This window comes from Ailuropoda melanoleuca, chromosome 11 (genome assembly GCF_002007445.2).
Source record: "Ailuropoda melanoleuca isolate Jingjing chromosome 11, ASM200744v2, whole genome shotgun sequence".
NCBI lineage: Eukaryota > Metazoa > Chordata > Mammalia > Carnivora > Ursidae > Ailuropoda > Ailuropoda melanoleuca.
In genome coordinates, this window is record NC_048228.1 from 29,586,013 (window position 1) to 29,600,780 (window position 14,768).

At 37.2% G+C, this 14,768-nt stretch overlaps 1 protein-coding gene across 2 annotated transcripts in view; it reads left to right on the forward strand.

Moving 5' to 3' along the window:
* EMCN (endomucin) overlaps nucleotides 1–14,768 on the forward strand; it is a 95,653-nt gene that overhangs the window by 48,890 nt on the left and 31,995 nt on the right. For both annotated transcript variants that reach the window (XM_002916488.4, XM_019796682.2), the window contains exons 4-5: nucleotides 2,508–2,618; nucleotides 13,830–13,868. In XM_002916488.4, the coding sequence (XP_002916534.2) occupies nucleotides 2,508–2,618; nucleotides 13,830–13,868 (150 nt within the window). The remainder of the gene's footprint in view (nucleotides 1–2,507; nucleotides 2,619–13,829; nucleotides 13,869–14,768) is intronic.

Sequence of the window (14,768 nt, forward strand, 5' to 3'; positions counted from 1 at the left end):
TACAAAATGAATCTCACATCTATAATTCTAAGGCGATTATAAAATGGTCCTTGTCCCTCACATTCATTCTGCTCAGTTCTAGCCAATGGTTTTCACTTAAGGGTATGGTTGCGGTGACGGTGTTTTCTTTGCTCTCACACTCTGGTATTGATGAGACTTTTCAAGCATCTCGTGTGTTAGACTCATCTTATTCAAGTATGATTTTAAAATTCTTATATTTTGTCTTTCATTCATTCTACCAATACCAAAGTTCTAAGAACTAAAAGGACATGAATTTCAAAAACACAAGTCCTAGAGGTAGAGTCAATGCTATTTTGATGTTACAATTTAAATTAGTATTTCTCAAGCATAATAATGTTTGTCAAACTTAATATAATATTATATGCATGGGCTTACAGTACAATTTGCACCTGTAGACCAAAGCAGATTCATAGTGTTATCTGGGGGTAAATGGCCAGACAAAAAACCAAAAGAGAGCAAACCATAGAAGTTTAAAGAACAGCTCTAAGATTGGTTTCATTTTTCTGAGATGTCAGTCACTTCCTAGCAGAAGTCCAGAATCTAAGTGTGAACGCAAAGTGCAACTGGGAAAATTTTTCAAACAAGTTGTTTATACAAGACTATGATTCTCATATCTTAATAAATGTAGGTCACCCATTTTATTCTCACTTGAGTCTAGGATTTGAAACGTTTCAGCATACTAGTAAAATTTCAAAATTTATGGTTGCGGAAACATTTGTCTCCGCATCTTTCCTTCTATTTGTTTTAGGTCCACCATGCATTTATATTTAAAAATATTTTGGTTACCTTTAAAGCATTCAAGTTTCCTTCCATTGCCTACAGGACTCTGTGAAATTGACAACCTGTCCTGAGTTGAGTGTGGGTTCTCATTCTACCCTCATTTGTGAAGTATATTCCACATCAGTAATAGGCAATTCTCGAAGCAAACTCTTTGGCATTGTATCCCCAGCTATTCCATTATTCTGCTCTCTTCTTTGTATTTTTCTAATCTGCCAGTTTCCCACATCTTACTTAAATATATAGTCTCTTTTCCATGTCAAGACTGTTGAGTCTGCCTCATGCTAGACAATCCTTTAGGCCAGCAGGATAGCTTTTTCATGGTTTTCTATTTTAACTCGGCAGAAGAATTCTCCACCAAAAATTTCTAAAGAGGAAATCCTGTTCTTATGTTTTCCAAGAAAATGTTCTTGGAGTTCTGGTGAGAAGCAAAATCTTTACCCCCACATGTCCCTTCAACCTGAAGTGTTGACTTTCTGCCTTTTGGGTGATCTTTTGTACTTCCATGTTATCACAAGCCTCAACGTCTGCTACAATGATATTTCTTTATTTTCTCAAGTATTTCTCTCTCAATTTAGTACTTGAAGATGCCTCCAAAGTTTTGCCCATTTCAACTCTTTCTTTATCATATGCAGTGTTAATGCTATAGCCTATATTTGAACTTAGGTTTATATTTTGCTGGCATACCAATTCCTGAAGGCTTTTTGTGTAAAGATATATTTACCTACCATCTCTGAGGTCTTCTTGCAAACTATCAGCTTCTCAGACATCAATCTCTCAATTGCACTAAGAATTTGTGTTACAGTATAGATGCTCTCACGCCATAGAATGGAAGCTGATTGGCACTTCTGGAAAACACCATCAATTCAGTCTTTCCGCCTACTGTGTGACAGAAATCTATTAGACTGACTTCCTCCCATGTCCAGTCAGCATCATATGCAACTAACACTAAGCTTGCACTAACCAGCATGCCTGTCTTTTCTTCACTACCCAATGTTCTCCACATTAGACTTTGGAAAGACTGAAAAGCAGTAATCATTTTGTTTTTATAATATTTGTGAATTAATTATAAATTGTTTCAAGTTATCTTATTCCAATGCTTTTTTTGAAAGCTCAGGTTAACTTTTCTTTGTTGTTAATTTTTCTCCCCCCCTTAAAAAAATGAACTAAGTATAATTAAAAGTTTATTTTATGGAATTCCTAATATCCCTTTCCTGCTGTCTCTTCCCCCGACCTGAAAATTCTTTCCCAGACAGCATGGGAACCATGGTACCATCTTCAACTACTACCACTTCCTTACCACCCCTTTTCTAGGGTGTCTGAGTGATTAACTTTCACATCAGAAGGCTTGGATTCAGATCCTGGCTCTCTCCTATTACAAGTTATGTGACAATGGGGAAATTAACTTTTCTGGGTCTTATACATAAAATTATGATCACTATTATTACTTAATTAATAGGATTACTGTCTGCTCAAATGAGATAAACTCTAACAGACATATAGAAGAGTCTAATATGCCTCTATTTTCTTAATGTAATTAACCTGATCGTCAAAAGGTAAATACCAAAATGTTGGATTATTAAAACTTGATCAGAAGACTTTCAGTAACTAATATTCAAGTGGTAACTGAATGTTAATATTAATACTAATAAGGCTGTCTATTTATTGTTTACACCCCTGATGGCTGCTCATTGTGTTTGCATGATTAGGAACCACAACCAGTGGTGTCACAAAGACCGAGTTGACTGTCACAAATGCAACAGTGACAAAGATTCCACTTTTAAATTCTTCTTCAACATTACCAAGTTCCCAAAACAAGAGTAAGTATAAAAATTTATGCTGAAATGTTTAACTTGTGTGGTGGATAGGATTAAACTCAGAGTGTTTTCCAGCCTACAGCCACCAAAAAACTTTGCCCAACATGTCTTCTCTAGTCTCTACCAAATAGGACAACCACTTGGCAACTTAGCTTTGTACTGTGGAACTTTATCCCTCCGTAGCCACAAATGGGTAGGTGCCAGGAAAGATCAACTCAGGGCCAAGCAGTAATCTATGATACCACCTGACACAAAAATGAGCTTGGCAACAAATTAGAAAACTTGGATGAAATAGGAAAATTCTTAGAAAGAAACAAATTGCTAAAACTGACTCATGAAGATAGGCAGTCTGAAAAGATAAAAAAACAAATAAAGATATTGCATTGCATTAGAAATTTTAAATGGTCCCATGAAGAAAATATTCATCAGGATGGCTTCAGTTGTGAATTCTATGTATTTTCTATATATTTTCAAAAGAAATTATACCAATTCTTCTCAAACCCTTTCAGGAAGAGAAGGAGGGAACACTGCACAAGTCATTACTTGAGACCAGCATTATCCTGGTACCAAAGCTAGAAAAGAATGAAAAGAAAAAGCAAGTAATGAAAACTATAGACCAATATCCTTCTTGGACACTGATGCAGCTATCCTTACCAAACTAACTTTGGTTACATGTAAAAAGGGATAGAAAAAAATAAATAAATAAGATTTATCTAGGAATGTATGACTGCTTAAATAAATGAAAACCAAAGACAGCAATGCACCATATTAATAGAATCAGTAGATGCAGAAAAAGCATTTGACAACATTTAATACCCACTTTTAATTAGAAATCTCAATAAACTAGAAATAAAATGTAACTTACTCAAATTGAGAAGGACATCAATGAAAAATTTATGGCAAACATCATACTTAATAAATATTTTGTGCTTTCCTCCTCTTAAGATCTTGAACACACCAAAGATGTCCATTCTCACCACTTCTATTCAAAATTATACCAAAGGTTCTAGATAGATAAGGTGATGATAGGTGGATAGATAGATAGATAGATAGATAGATAGATAGATAGATAGATCCATTCATTCAGATTGGAAAGGAAGAAATAGAACAGTTTTTCTTAGCAGACTACATCTTTATGCAGAAAATCAAAAAATCCACAATGTAACTACCAGAACTAATAGAGTATTTCCTATCACAAGCTATATGATACACAGAAATAAATCATATTTCTGTATGTTAACAATGACAATCCAAGAATAAAATTAAGGAAATGGTGACATTTACAAAACATCAGAAAGAATAAAATATTTAGGAATATATTAACAGTAGAAGTACAAGATTTGCACATTGAGCTACAAAATATTTCTGTGAGACATTAAATATCTCAATAAATGGAGAGGCACTACATATTCATGGATTGAAAGACTCAATTTTTAAGAAGGCAATTCTCCCCAAGTTGATAAATAATTGATTAATATATTAAATTCAATCCCTATCAGAATCACAGAATCTTAGCAAATCATTAGAAATTGATAAGCTGATCCTGAATAATACATGGAAATGAAAAAGACCTAGCTTCGCCAAAAGAGTTTTGTCAAGGGACAACAAAGTTGGAGGACTTACAAAAGCCAACTTCAAAACTTACTCTAAAGCTATAGTAATCAAGACAGGTGTTTTTGAAATAATATTCATAGTAACATTGTTCATAAATAGTCACACTGGGAACAATTCAAATGCCCATTAATGAGTGAGATGGAATATTCCATTGCATTTTCCATTTGAAATGGATTTGGAATATTCTAAAACATAGGATATCATACAATGGACTACTATTCAGCAATTTAAAGGAAGAAATTGGTGATACAGGTTATAAGACTATGAACCCCAAAACCATTATATACAATGAAAGAAGCCTTTGACAAAACACCACATACTGTTTGATTCCATTTATATGAAATACCCAAAATGGGCATTCTTATAGGGACAGAAACCATGTAAGTAGTTGCCTAATGCTGAAGGTGGAACTGGGGACTGACTGCAGAAAATCACAAGGGAGTTTTTTGTGTTGAAAATGTTCTAAAACGGGTGTATAGCGATGGTTACACAACTCTATAAATTCACTGAAAATGATTGACTTGTGTACTTGCAATGAGTAGATTTTGTTGTGAATTTCTTTATAAAGCTTGGTTTCAAAACAAAAGGAAAGAGAATATTAGGCTAGGCCAATCAATTTTCCTTTCTGTGTAACCTGAACTAGAAAACCCAAACAAACCAAAGGGTGATTAGCTGTGAACCCCAGAGCAGCAAGGTTTCAGTAGAGAGAGTCTGAGACAGCCATGGTGACTCCTGGGCATACCTGTGGCAGGAGCAAGCAGACGTTATGAAAAAGTAAAGTTGATGGGAAGAATGGAGAGAAAGAATGTGGAGAGTTGAGGAGACCCCATGAGTGAGATGAAGTTATTCATGAGAGACAGACAGAGCTAGACCTAGAGCTTCCCTGAGCTCAGACAACTTTCTAGCTCCAACCACCTATATCGTCTATACAAGCACGTCCTAAATCCTGGCCTCCATGATATGAAGTAATCAGTACTTCTAGTCAAAATATCTTAACTAGAAAAACTAGCCATCTGCCATAACAGCCTTATCACATACCATCCATTCAATAGAGGCGTTCTTGGCATATCCATAGTCCTTAATAAGAAGCAGCTATAGATAACTTACAGTCCCCAAGTCTCTTCCTGGGAGACCTTTAGGGTAGGAGGAGATGGCAGGTGGGAGCAGTGGATGTGTCAGGCCTACCTTTGTCTAGAGACATATGGAACATCCATTTTCCCATATTTAATTGTAATTCTCTTCAGCAGAACCTAAAGAATGTTGTATAGAAGGAGCCTAATTTCATACCGTAACTTTAAACTAATGATTTTATTTAATGAGGAGATCACCAAATAGAGGAATTTGAAGAGCTGGGTCATTTCTCCTTCATATGTAAGACATTTCCTTATGGGAATGCTTTGGCTTCTGATAAGTAGAATATTTTATAAGTAAAATATGTCTGAAAGGCACCTTCGGCAGACCAAAACCCCATCCATTTCATACCATGATTGTCCCACATATAAACAAGAATAAAAGTAAATGCGTATCTGCAAAATATATAGCACTTGAAGGTTAAACTCAAGTAATTTGTATTCTGCACTAATACCCACTCACTAAGTGACTGATGAGGAATGTCATTCAGGGACCATGGTTTATTAAAATTAGCACTGATACAGAAGTGTGTGGTCAGCCCCATGAGTCAATGAAGACTACTAATTTTACTTTGATTTATGTAGTAAAATGCCCACTGCATCTCTGTTCTGGGGACTATTGTATTTATTTAGCTTCTAAACACAGTTCGAAGTGGCTTTCTTCTTCTTTTTTTTTTTTTTAAAGATTTTATTTATTTATTCGACAGAGATAGAGACAGCCAGTGAGAGAGGGAACACAAGCAGGGGGAGTGGGAGAGGAAGGAGCAGGCTCATAGCAGAAGAGCCTGATGTGGGGCTCGATCCCAGAACTCTGGGATCACGCCCTGAGCAGAAGGCAGACGCTTAACCGCTGTGCCACCCAGGCGCCCCCAAAGTGGCTTTCTTCTAAGTGGGTTTTTTAAAATACACCCACAAAGCCATTTCTTGAAAATTAAGGCACCTGGAAAGCAAGATAATGAAATAAGGGTATTTACTGCTACCCTTTGCACTTGCCATTTGAGTAACCAGTTCTATACTAAGTCCTTTAGATATTTTGTTATAAAACTCCTATTTTTGGTAGCCATTCCTCCCCAGATCTCCTGGGTTCTTCAAGGTGCATCCTGTATGGAACCCACTTGATATAATGAATTGGCACACATTTCCATTTTTGCCCGGTAAAACCAGGATCTAGCCCAGATTCCTGGTTAGCAGAGTAATGTTCCCTTTCTATCTCTACCTATCACACACATAAACATTCAAGAATTAGCGAAGCCAAGACAGAGAGAAGGAAAGAGAACAAAGTGATCTAAGGGAAGGTTGAACAGCTGAAGTGTCATCTCTCCTTTAAACACATGGCAATGGGCCCTTGGATAGTGACTATCAAATAAAAGCATTATGGGTACATCATCTCAAGTGCAGATTTGATTTAGAGTAGAGCAGGGTTAGGGAGGTTTATTGCTTTACTCCCTGGAAAGGAACGGGTGTAGAATAGAAAAGAAGCATGTCCTCAAAGCATTTGTCTCTAATCATTTTCCATTCTCTTTTTTTAAAAAAAGATCTATTTATTTATTTTAGAGAGGGAGAGAGAGAACACGAGTAGGAGGATTAGAAGGAGAGGGAGAGAGAGAATCTCAAGTAGGCTCTGAGCTAAGCATAGAGCCTGACTCGGGGCTCTATCCTAGGACCCTGAGATCATGACCTGAGCCAAAACCAAGAGCCGGACACCTACCCAACTGTACCACCCAGCACGACTCATTTCCCATTCTTCTAAATTTCTGTGTACTTCTCCTGTTTAACTATTTTATTCAGCCTGGAGAAGACACATTCCTAGAATCCTAGAACTTTCAAGATAGAAATTGTCACTAATTTAGTGCTCTGACTTTACAGTTAAATAAATGAGGGGGATGCCTGGGTGGCTCAGTTGGTCAAGTGCCTGCCTTCGGCCCAGGTCATGATCCCAGGATACTGGGATCAAGTTCCACATCGGGCTCCTTGCTCAGCTCTCTGTGTGCCACTCGCCCTGCTTTTACTCTCTCTCTCTTTTTGACAAATAAATAAATAAAATCTTCACAAGAAATAAACAAATGAGGGCCTATTGAATTAATTAATAAATTTACTTGTTCACTACAAGTCTTTCAGAGGGTATCTGTGTGCCTGGCAAGTCTCTTTGCTTCTGGGAATGGCCAGCAATCCTTTGCGTTCCTTGGCTTGTAAATGCACCCCTTTAATCTTGGATTCTGTCTTTACATGGCCTTTTTCTCTGTGTCTTCACATGGACTTTCCCTCTGTGTCTCCTCTTCTGTCTGTGCATTCTCTCCTTATACAGATACCTGGAATTATCAAGATCCTTAACTTAATTACAATGGCAAAGACCCATTCCAATAAGGTCGTATTCACAGGTTCCAGGTGCACATATTTTTAGGGGCAGGGGGTCACCATTTAACGTACTCCGGACCAGATCCTGAGCTCCCTTTGCCACACCTAGATTCTGTCATCCATGCATTTGTCATTGCCTATATGCAGGATTACCTCCTTGAGGACTGAGGGGGGATTCAAAGGAAATGTCCATCATAGGAGTCCTGGCTCTCCAACAGGTACCCCATGGAGGGATCAAAGCTCTGTTGCACAAGTACAAAATTTGCCCTCTTCCTGAGTTCCCTTTTCCTGCTAAGGGCTTGAGAATGTGGTGGTCTCTCTGACTCCTTTTGTTCATTTCCTGTGCTGGCACATCCCATTGGTTTCTGAGGAGAGGAGAGGACAGGAAGAGTAAGATGGAGAGGAGAAAGCAAAATGGGTGCTTTTCTTGCTAATAATTTGGTGATTCAGGTATCTGTAACTAGATTTCAAAGCAGGCATGGTGCACATGGTAAAGACTGGCAGAAAGGGAGGACGATTGCTCTTTCTCTCTCTGGTGAATTCTCACTTGGCTGAGGGAAGACAGTGGAATAAGTTGTTAGATAGAAGGCACGTTGAGATGAGCGCTATGCCAGTACATTACTCTGCTGAGCAAGGACTTGGTAGAAATGCCTCTAACAGTCTTGCCCAGCCAGATTTTTTGCTACCTCAGCATATACAATATTACGGACTTAAAATCTGAAGGGTGGGTCTGGCTTTAGTCAAGTGTAAACAGATAACGTCGTAAGTCATCACTAGGTGATTAAGTAAGCGTTAATAACATTTATATACAGTAACTAGTTTACCAAATATATATCCTTCTTGCACGATTTATTCTAGTTCAATGTGGAATTTATTTTTACACAAAAAGCATAGATAACTGTACAATAGCCAAATAGACATTTTAGATATACTGGTGGCTGAACATGAGAACAGCTTATGCCTAAGCCTTGCTTTTTAAGGCACACACCCTTCTTAAAATAAAAATTAGGCACTTCAATCACACCAAGAGGTAGTTAGCTTGTTGACTATGAAGAATGATTCTGAAGTGAAATTGCTTTGGTTCAAATAATAGCACAACCATTTATTTGTACTGTGGCTTTTGGTAAGCTACTTAACTTGCCTCAGTTTCCTCATCTGTAAAAAAGCTATAAGATTACAACCTTATGGGATTCTTGTGAAAAGTAGAAAAGATAAAATAGACAAAGCTTAAGACCGTGTCTGGCAAGTAAACACAACAAATGTTAGCTATTATTTTGTTAATAACAATCCTTATATAAGCCAGGCAAAGTTGATATTTACGACACCAGTTTCCCAAACAAGGAAACAGGTCAGAAAGACTAAATGACTTGGCTAGGGTTAAACTAAAAGCATGAAATTGAAACACTGTTATTCTTGCCCCGAGCTCCATAAACTCTTCACTACACCACGCTTGTTCTCATTACAACTATTTTACAAAAAGTATCGGAAGGTAGTAGAAAACAACTTGCTTTTAATTGGCCATATCACATGCTTGACAAGTACGTGTTCAATAATTATAATGCAAACTGGCTGACTGGCTGGCTCCCTGAACATAAGCCTGTGATTCTAAGAAAGTGATTCTCTCGCTGTCGCCCACCAGGCCAGATTTATTCTTAACTGTGGTTTTTCTCATCCTGCCCTCCACGTTTGCATGGTCCTAGTCTTTCTTCCCCTTTTTTCCCCTCCAACTGCTTCTTCCAATTCTACACATCCATCAAGGGCCTCTACAAGATTTTACCTCAGTATTTCCCACAGCTTAATGAGCGTCACGAGATATCTAAACCACCAGCGCTATTATTTATTTAGTGCCTTCTTTAAACTGATGCACTTTTTATTCTTAAATTTGCTTGAGAAGAAAACCATCATAAATGAAAAACTGTTTCACTAGGCATCAACGGGAGCTATAAACTCACTGATATAAACCAATATAATTAAATTATAGCTAGATTTTGTTGATTGCCAAAAGCTTTTAGTTTGAGGCTTGCTCTTTCTTGTTTAAAAACCAAATCAAGCACGTTAGATGTTAATGACACGTTTGCACGAGATCGTAATTTTGAAAGTTCCTCATTGAAAGCCAAATAAACTGAAAGAAGCCTGGAAAGGAAATAACTTTCTCATTGAATGTTTCAATCTTACTTAATGTTACTTTGCAGTCCTGCCATATGGAACCCCTCCTACAATGCTGTGCATCTCATCCTTTGGAAAACAGTAATTTACCAGATTGCTGAGCATCATTATTTCTTTTGTGAATTGCACCATTTACCTATGCCACTTATTTGGGAACTTAGAACATTTCTTACATGATTTCTAATTCATTTGTATCATTTCATGTGGGGGGATACAAGAGAAATTCTCAGAATAACACAGTCTTAGTTACACACAAGTCACGGTCTAGCCAAACAAGAAATACGAGTTGACCCTTGACCAACATGGGTATTAGAGGTGCTGACCCCCTGAGCAGTAGGAAATCCGCGTAGAACTTTTGACTTCCCAAAAGTTAATTACTAAAAGCCTTCTGTTGACCTTGCAAGTAACATAAACAGCTGATTAGCACGTTTTCTGTGTCATATGCATCATATACTATATCCTTACAATAAAGCAAACTAGAGAAAAGAAAATGTTATGAAGGAAATCATAAGGAAGAGAAAATACATTCATAGCACTGTACTGTATTGAAAAAATCCATGTATAAGTGGGCCCACACATTTCAAACCTGTGCTGTTCAGGGGCCAACTGTTTTATAACAGTTATAATGAGGGTCAATGCCGTGTATAGGTGAATGATAAGGAGAACTTGAATTGGTCATAGGAAATTATTTTTAGGCAAATCAGTGAAGAATTATATATGCCTGTTAATGATATGTTTTACAGATAACTATATACAATAATATATGCATATATAGCTAGAAACACAAATCCTTTTTAAGATCCTTTAAATAAATCCTATTTGTCAAAGTTATTTGTCGTATTGCTGTTTAAGCTTTCTGTTTTAAAAGCTACTTAAGTGAAGTTTAGCTTTGGATTAATGTGGATGAAAGTTGAGAAATTTCGATGTTCATTTGCATTTCATAAGACGTCCATCTCCTGTTGCAGAATCAAACTCAACACCAGATTTCAAGCTGGCAACCACCCTGACTAAGGTTTTGGTCTTTACTAAGTGTCTAAGTTTGAGAACAGCTTAACAGAATGCACTATACTCATTTGCTCTCTGACTTTGCTCGCTCACTATAGATCAGAGCTTGGACTTTTCTCAAAACATGTGGGTTATGAAACTTACAAGTAAAACTCAAGAATAATTGCAAATATCTTCACGTTTCATTAATTCACACTTAAACCATGTTCCATGGCATTCATCTTTATTAAGCTTTTATACCGACAGAACTGAGACCAAATTTGAAGTATCATATGAAAACATTTTATTGTCTTCAAAATAGTATCTTTGATTTCAGACCAAAAAAGCATAGATTCCAGTTTTGATTCAATATTTAAGATTTGAGCAGAATTTTGTCCTCAAAATAACAAAATATACATTAACATATAAAACATATAAAAGTCTGGATTTCTTAGTACACTCAATATAAAGGTTTTGAATTGGTGTATATCTTTTTTTTTTTTAAGATTCAGCTAAGCCTTAAGGCATAGTTGTTTTTCTTTAAATGATATGTCCCTCTAAAATTATTATGCATTTCTGAAGGCTGATTAAAAAAAAAAAACCTCAAATAAAGAACAGTCAGAAGTTTTTGTCTGATACAAGTTTAAACTTTTTTCACTCTTAATGAAGTCTATCAGCAAGAAAGGTTATGACCTGATATTAATAGCAAGAGGAACAAAGGGTTTTTATTTTCTTTGTATCCTAATCCTCTAGCAGCTGATAAATATTTTAAGTGCTTCCTCCAAATCTAGCATTATGCCATGTTTGAAAGTATTTTAACTAGTTATCAAAATAGAAATTAATTACATAGGCTTTCGACACAGAGTAGTTTATCGGCTAGAAAAGCTATCTTTTTTAGGAGAAGAGGATGGACATTAGAATGGCCAGACTTGATTTATAGTCATTGTCCCCATCTTGAGAAAGTAGTTTCACTTTTCTCAGCTAATATCTGTAGATCTGCAGAATGGGGATGATGTCTCACTTGCAGACATCAGCAAATAATATAGAGAACTGATCATAAGAGTTTCCTTAAAAATGGTAGCTATCATTATCCAACTAGTAATTTTAAATAAATCATTCTTTTTCCTTAAAAATTGAATTCGGGTAAGCAGTAAGCAGAATTTGTCTTATTTATTATTATTTTTATTTCCTATTCTCACTCATTCATTTCACGTTTTTACTAGAGACCTAGTGGTAGGTTCTGGAATCGTGGCTCTAAATAAAACACATAATCTCTGTCCTCATGGAGTTACGTTCCACTGACAACAAACACATTTTAAAACAATTAAATAAATGTCACTGTAATGATAAAAGTACTGGTGAGCAAATGAAGCCAAGCTGTAGACTAGTTTGAAGAGAAATAAGGAGACCACTTCAGGTGAGGTGGCTGGAAAAGACCTCTCTGAGTGGTGACATCTGAGCAGAGTCACAAAAGATAGAAGGAAACCAGCATGTAGCCTGAGACAGCACCAGGCGTAGGGAAGAGCAAGCAGAGAAGCCCGAGACAGGAAGAACCCCATGATGTTATCTGCCGATCAGGGCGAAATGGGGCTGAATGGTCGGAAACGAATTGAAGAGCAAGGCAGGGGCCACGTCGTGTAGAGACTTACCAACCATACTAAGAGACATAGGGAGCCATTAGAGCAGCGAAGTTTAAATTTAACAGATTTTTCCAGGTAGCTATTGCAGGGAGAGAGATGGGTGCTAAATGATCAGTAGCCAATTAAATAGTGAGTATATTTGGAATGTATTTTGAGGCTAGAGCCCATGGGGTGAAAAAAAAAAAAAAAGGAGCATCAAGAAAGGCCACTATTTTTTGGCCCGTGCAGCCGGGCAACAACGGCACCATCCGTTGAACCAAGAAAGCAAGGGAAGAGGCAGATTTAGGAGATACCAGTCAGGAGTTCTGTTTTGAGCATGTTAAACTTAAGATGCTGAGAGACAGTCAAGTGAACGCACAAAGGAGGCATGGATTTTTGCTTTTTGATTTTTGTTTTTTTGAGAGAGAGAGCACGCACGCAGGGGTTAAAGGGCAGAGGGAGAAAGAGAATCTTAAGCAGCGTGGAGCCCAGCTAGGGGCTCGATCCCACTACTCCGAGATCATGACTTGAGCCAAAATCAAGAGTCAGATGCTTACCCTATGGGACCACCCATGTGCACTGGCAAATGGGTATTTTGAGCTATCATTAATGGGCTTACTTTTGTTTTAAAATTATTTTCTGTATTTTTCACATGACAGATTTGTTCACGGTACATATACACACATTTGTTAAAGTGATCTTTGATTATAATTTTCTCAAGTAATTTTGTTGTAGTAAAGTCATCTGAACTATATTTACTTTAAAGGAATTCCCTAAGTTTGAGTAACTGTTGGGACCTTCCTGAAACTTTCTCAAGTCAGGAGATGCGTCACATCTTCCTGGGAATACGACACATGGCAGTGCCACTCATGAAGCCCCTCCCAAAAGATCTGACGCTGTCTGCAGTACCCTGGTTTATTTAGGATGTGAAGTTGGACCGGATGCTTTAAAACAGGATTCAGCAAACTACGACCCACAGGCCCAATGTACCACCCCACCTATTTTTCTAAGTAAAGTTTCTTTGGAATACAGCCGTACTTACTCTTTAGGTATTGTGTGTATGGCTGCCTTTACACTACGACGGTGAAGTTAAATAGTTACAAGAGAGACTTAAGACCCACAAAGCCTAAAATATTTACTATTTGGCTCTTTAAGAAAAAATTGGCTGGCCCATGCTCTAAAATTTTTCTAACCATGAAGCCCATGTGCTTTTATGATTTGAAGGAAAGTGAATTAGAAATGAAGTGGGATCTATATCCATTTACCACTTGTAACAATTGTTAAGAGTACATCTGATATTCAATATTTACTTCTAGTGATTTTCTTTTCTTTTCTTTCCTCTAAAGCTGAGAATCAGAGTTCAATCAAAACAACAGAAACACCAGGTAAGTTAATTTTCTTCTCTCTGAGAATATTTATGAGTGAAATCCCCAAAATGAGATAAAGGAGATCAGTCAGTGTGAGAGCAGGGGAAAATAGTACAAGGGAAAACATTACGTGGCAACTGAAATGTTTAGGAGAACTTGCATTAAAAAAAAAAAAAAAAGAAAATGCAGACCAGAACGTAGGATATGCCTGAATGGTCTGTGGCTGGAGTGAGTGGAACCAAGCCTGGTAAGCGCACAAAGTCCTCTGCCCAGAACCCGCTGTTCCGATCTGTTTCTGCGGCTGGCTTGCCCTCTCCCAGACATATAGTGTGTCCGTGACTGTCTTCTCTGTCTGATCCTGCCAGCCTGATCCTGGCAGCCCGGGAGGTGATGTTAGAAACCACAGGTAACAGCCTAAAATATTATCACTCCAAGAAGTGCTCGTGTTTTGTTATCTTAAGTTTTAAACTGAATAAATTGAGGATGATGGAGCGGCAGGCATTGGAAAGGATCACTGGGCAGGGGGAGATGGTACCGTTGAATCTTTCTGCTGTTTTGAAATCGTAATTACTTGGGAGACTTTTATTTTCCTACTTCCTACCTCCTACTTTTATAAATGACAAATCTTTTAGGTTCTCAATCTTGGTCACTTTTGGCATATATAAAAATGAGAAATATGTGAAATAAACTTAGAAGGTCACATAACTTAAAACAAGTCAGAAAAATAAAGCCATGAAAATCATGACCCACTCTGTTTTCACAACAAATGTACTAAATGATCGTCACATCTGCCTTCTGCGTAATGTGCTTAAGGAACTCAAAACTGAAATGACTGTGCTGTTAGCTTCTAATTATTTAACTTCTACACAATATATCTCATAAATAAAAAAGTTATTTTGATATTGATCCTCTTTATTT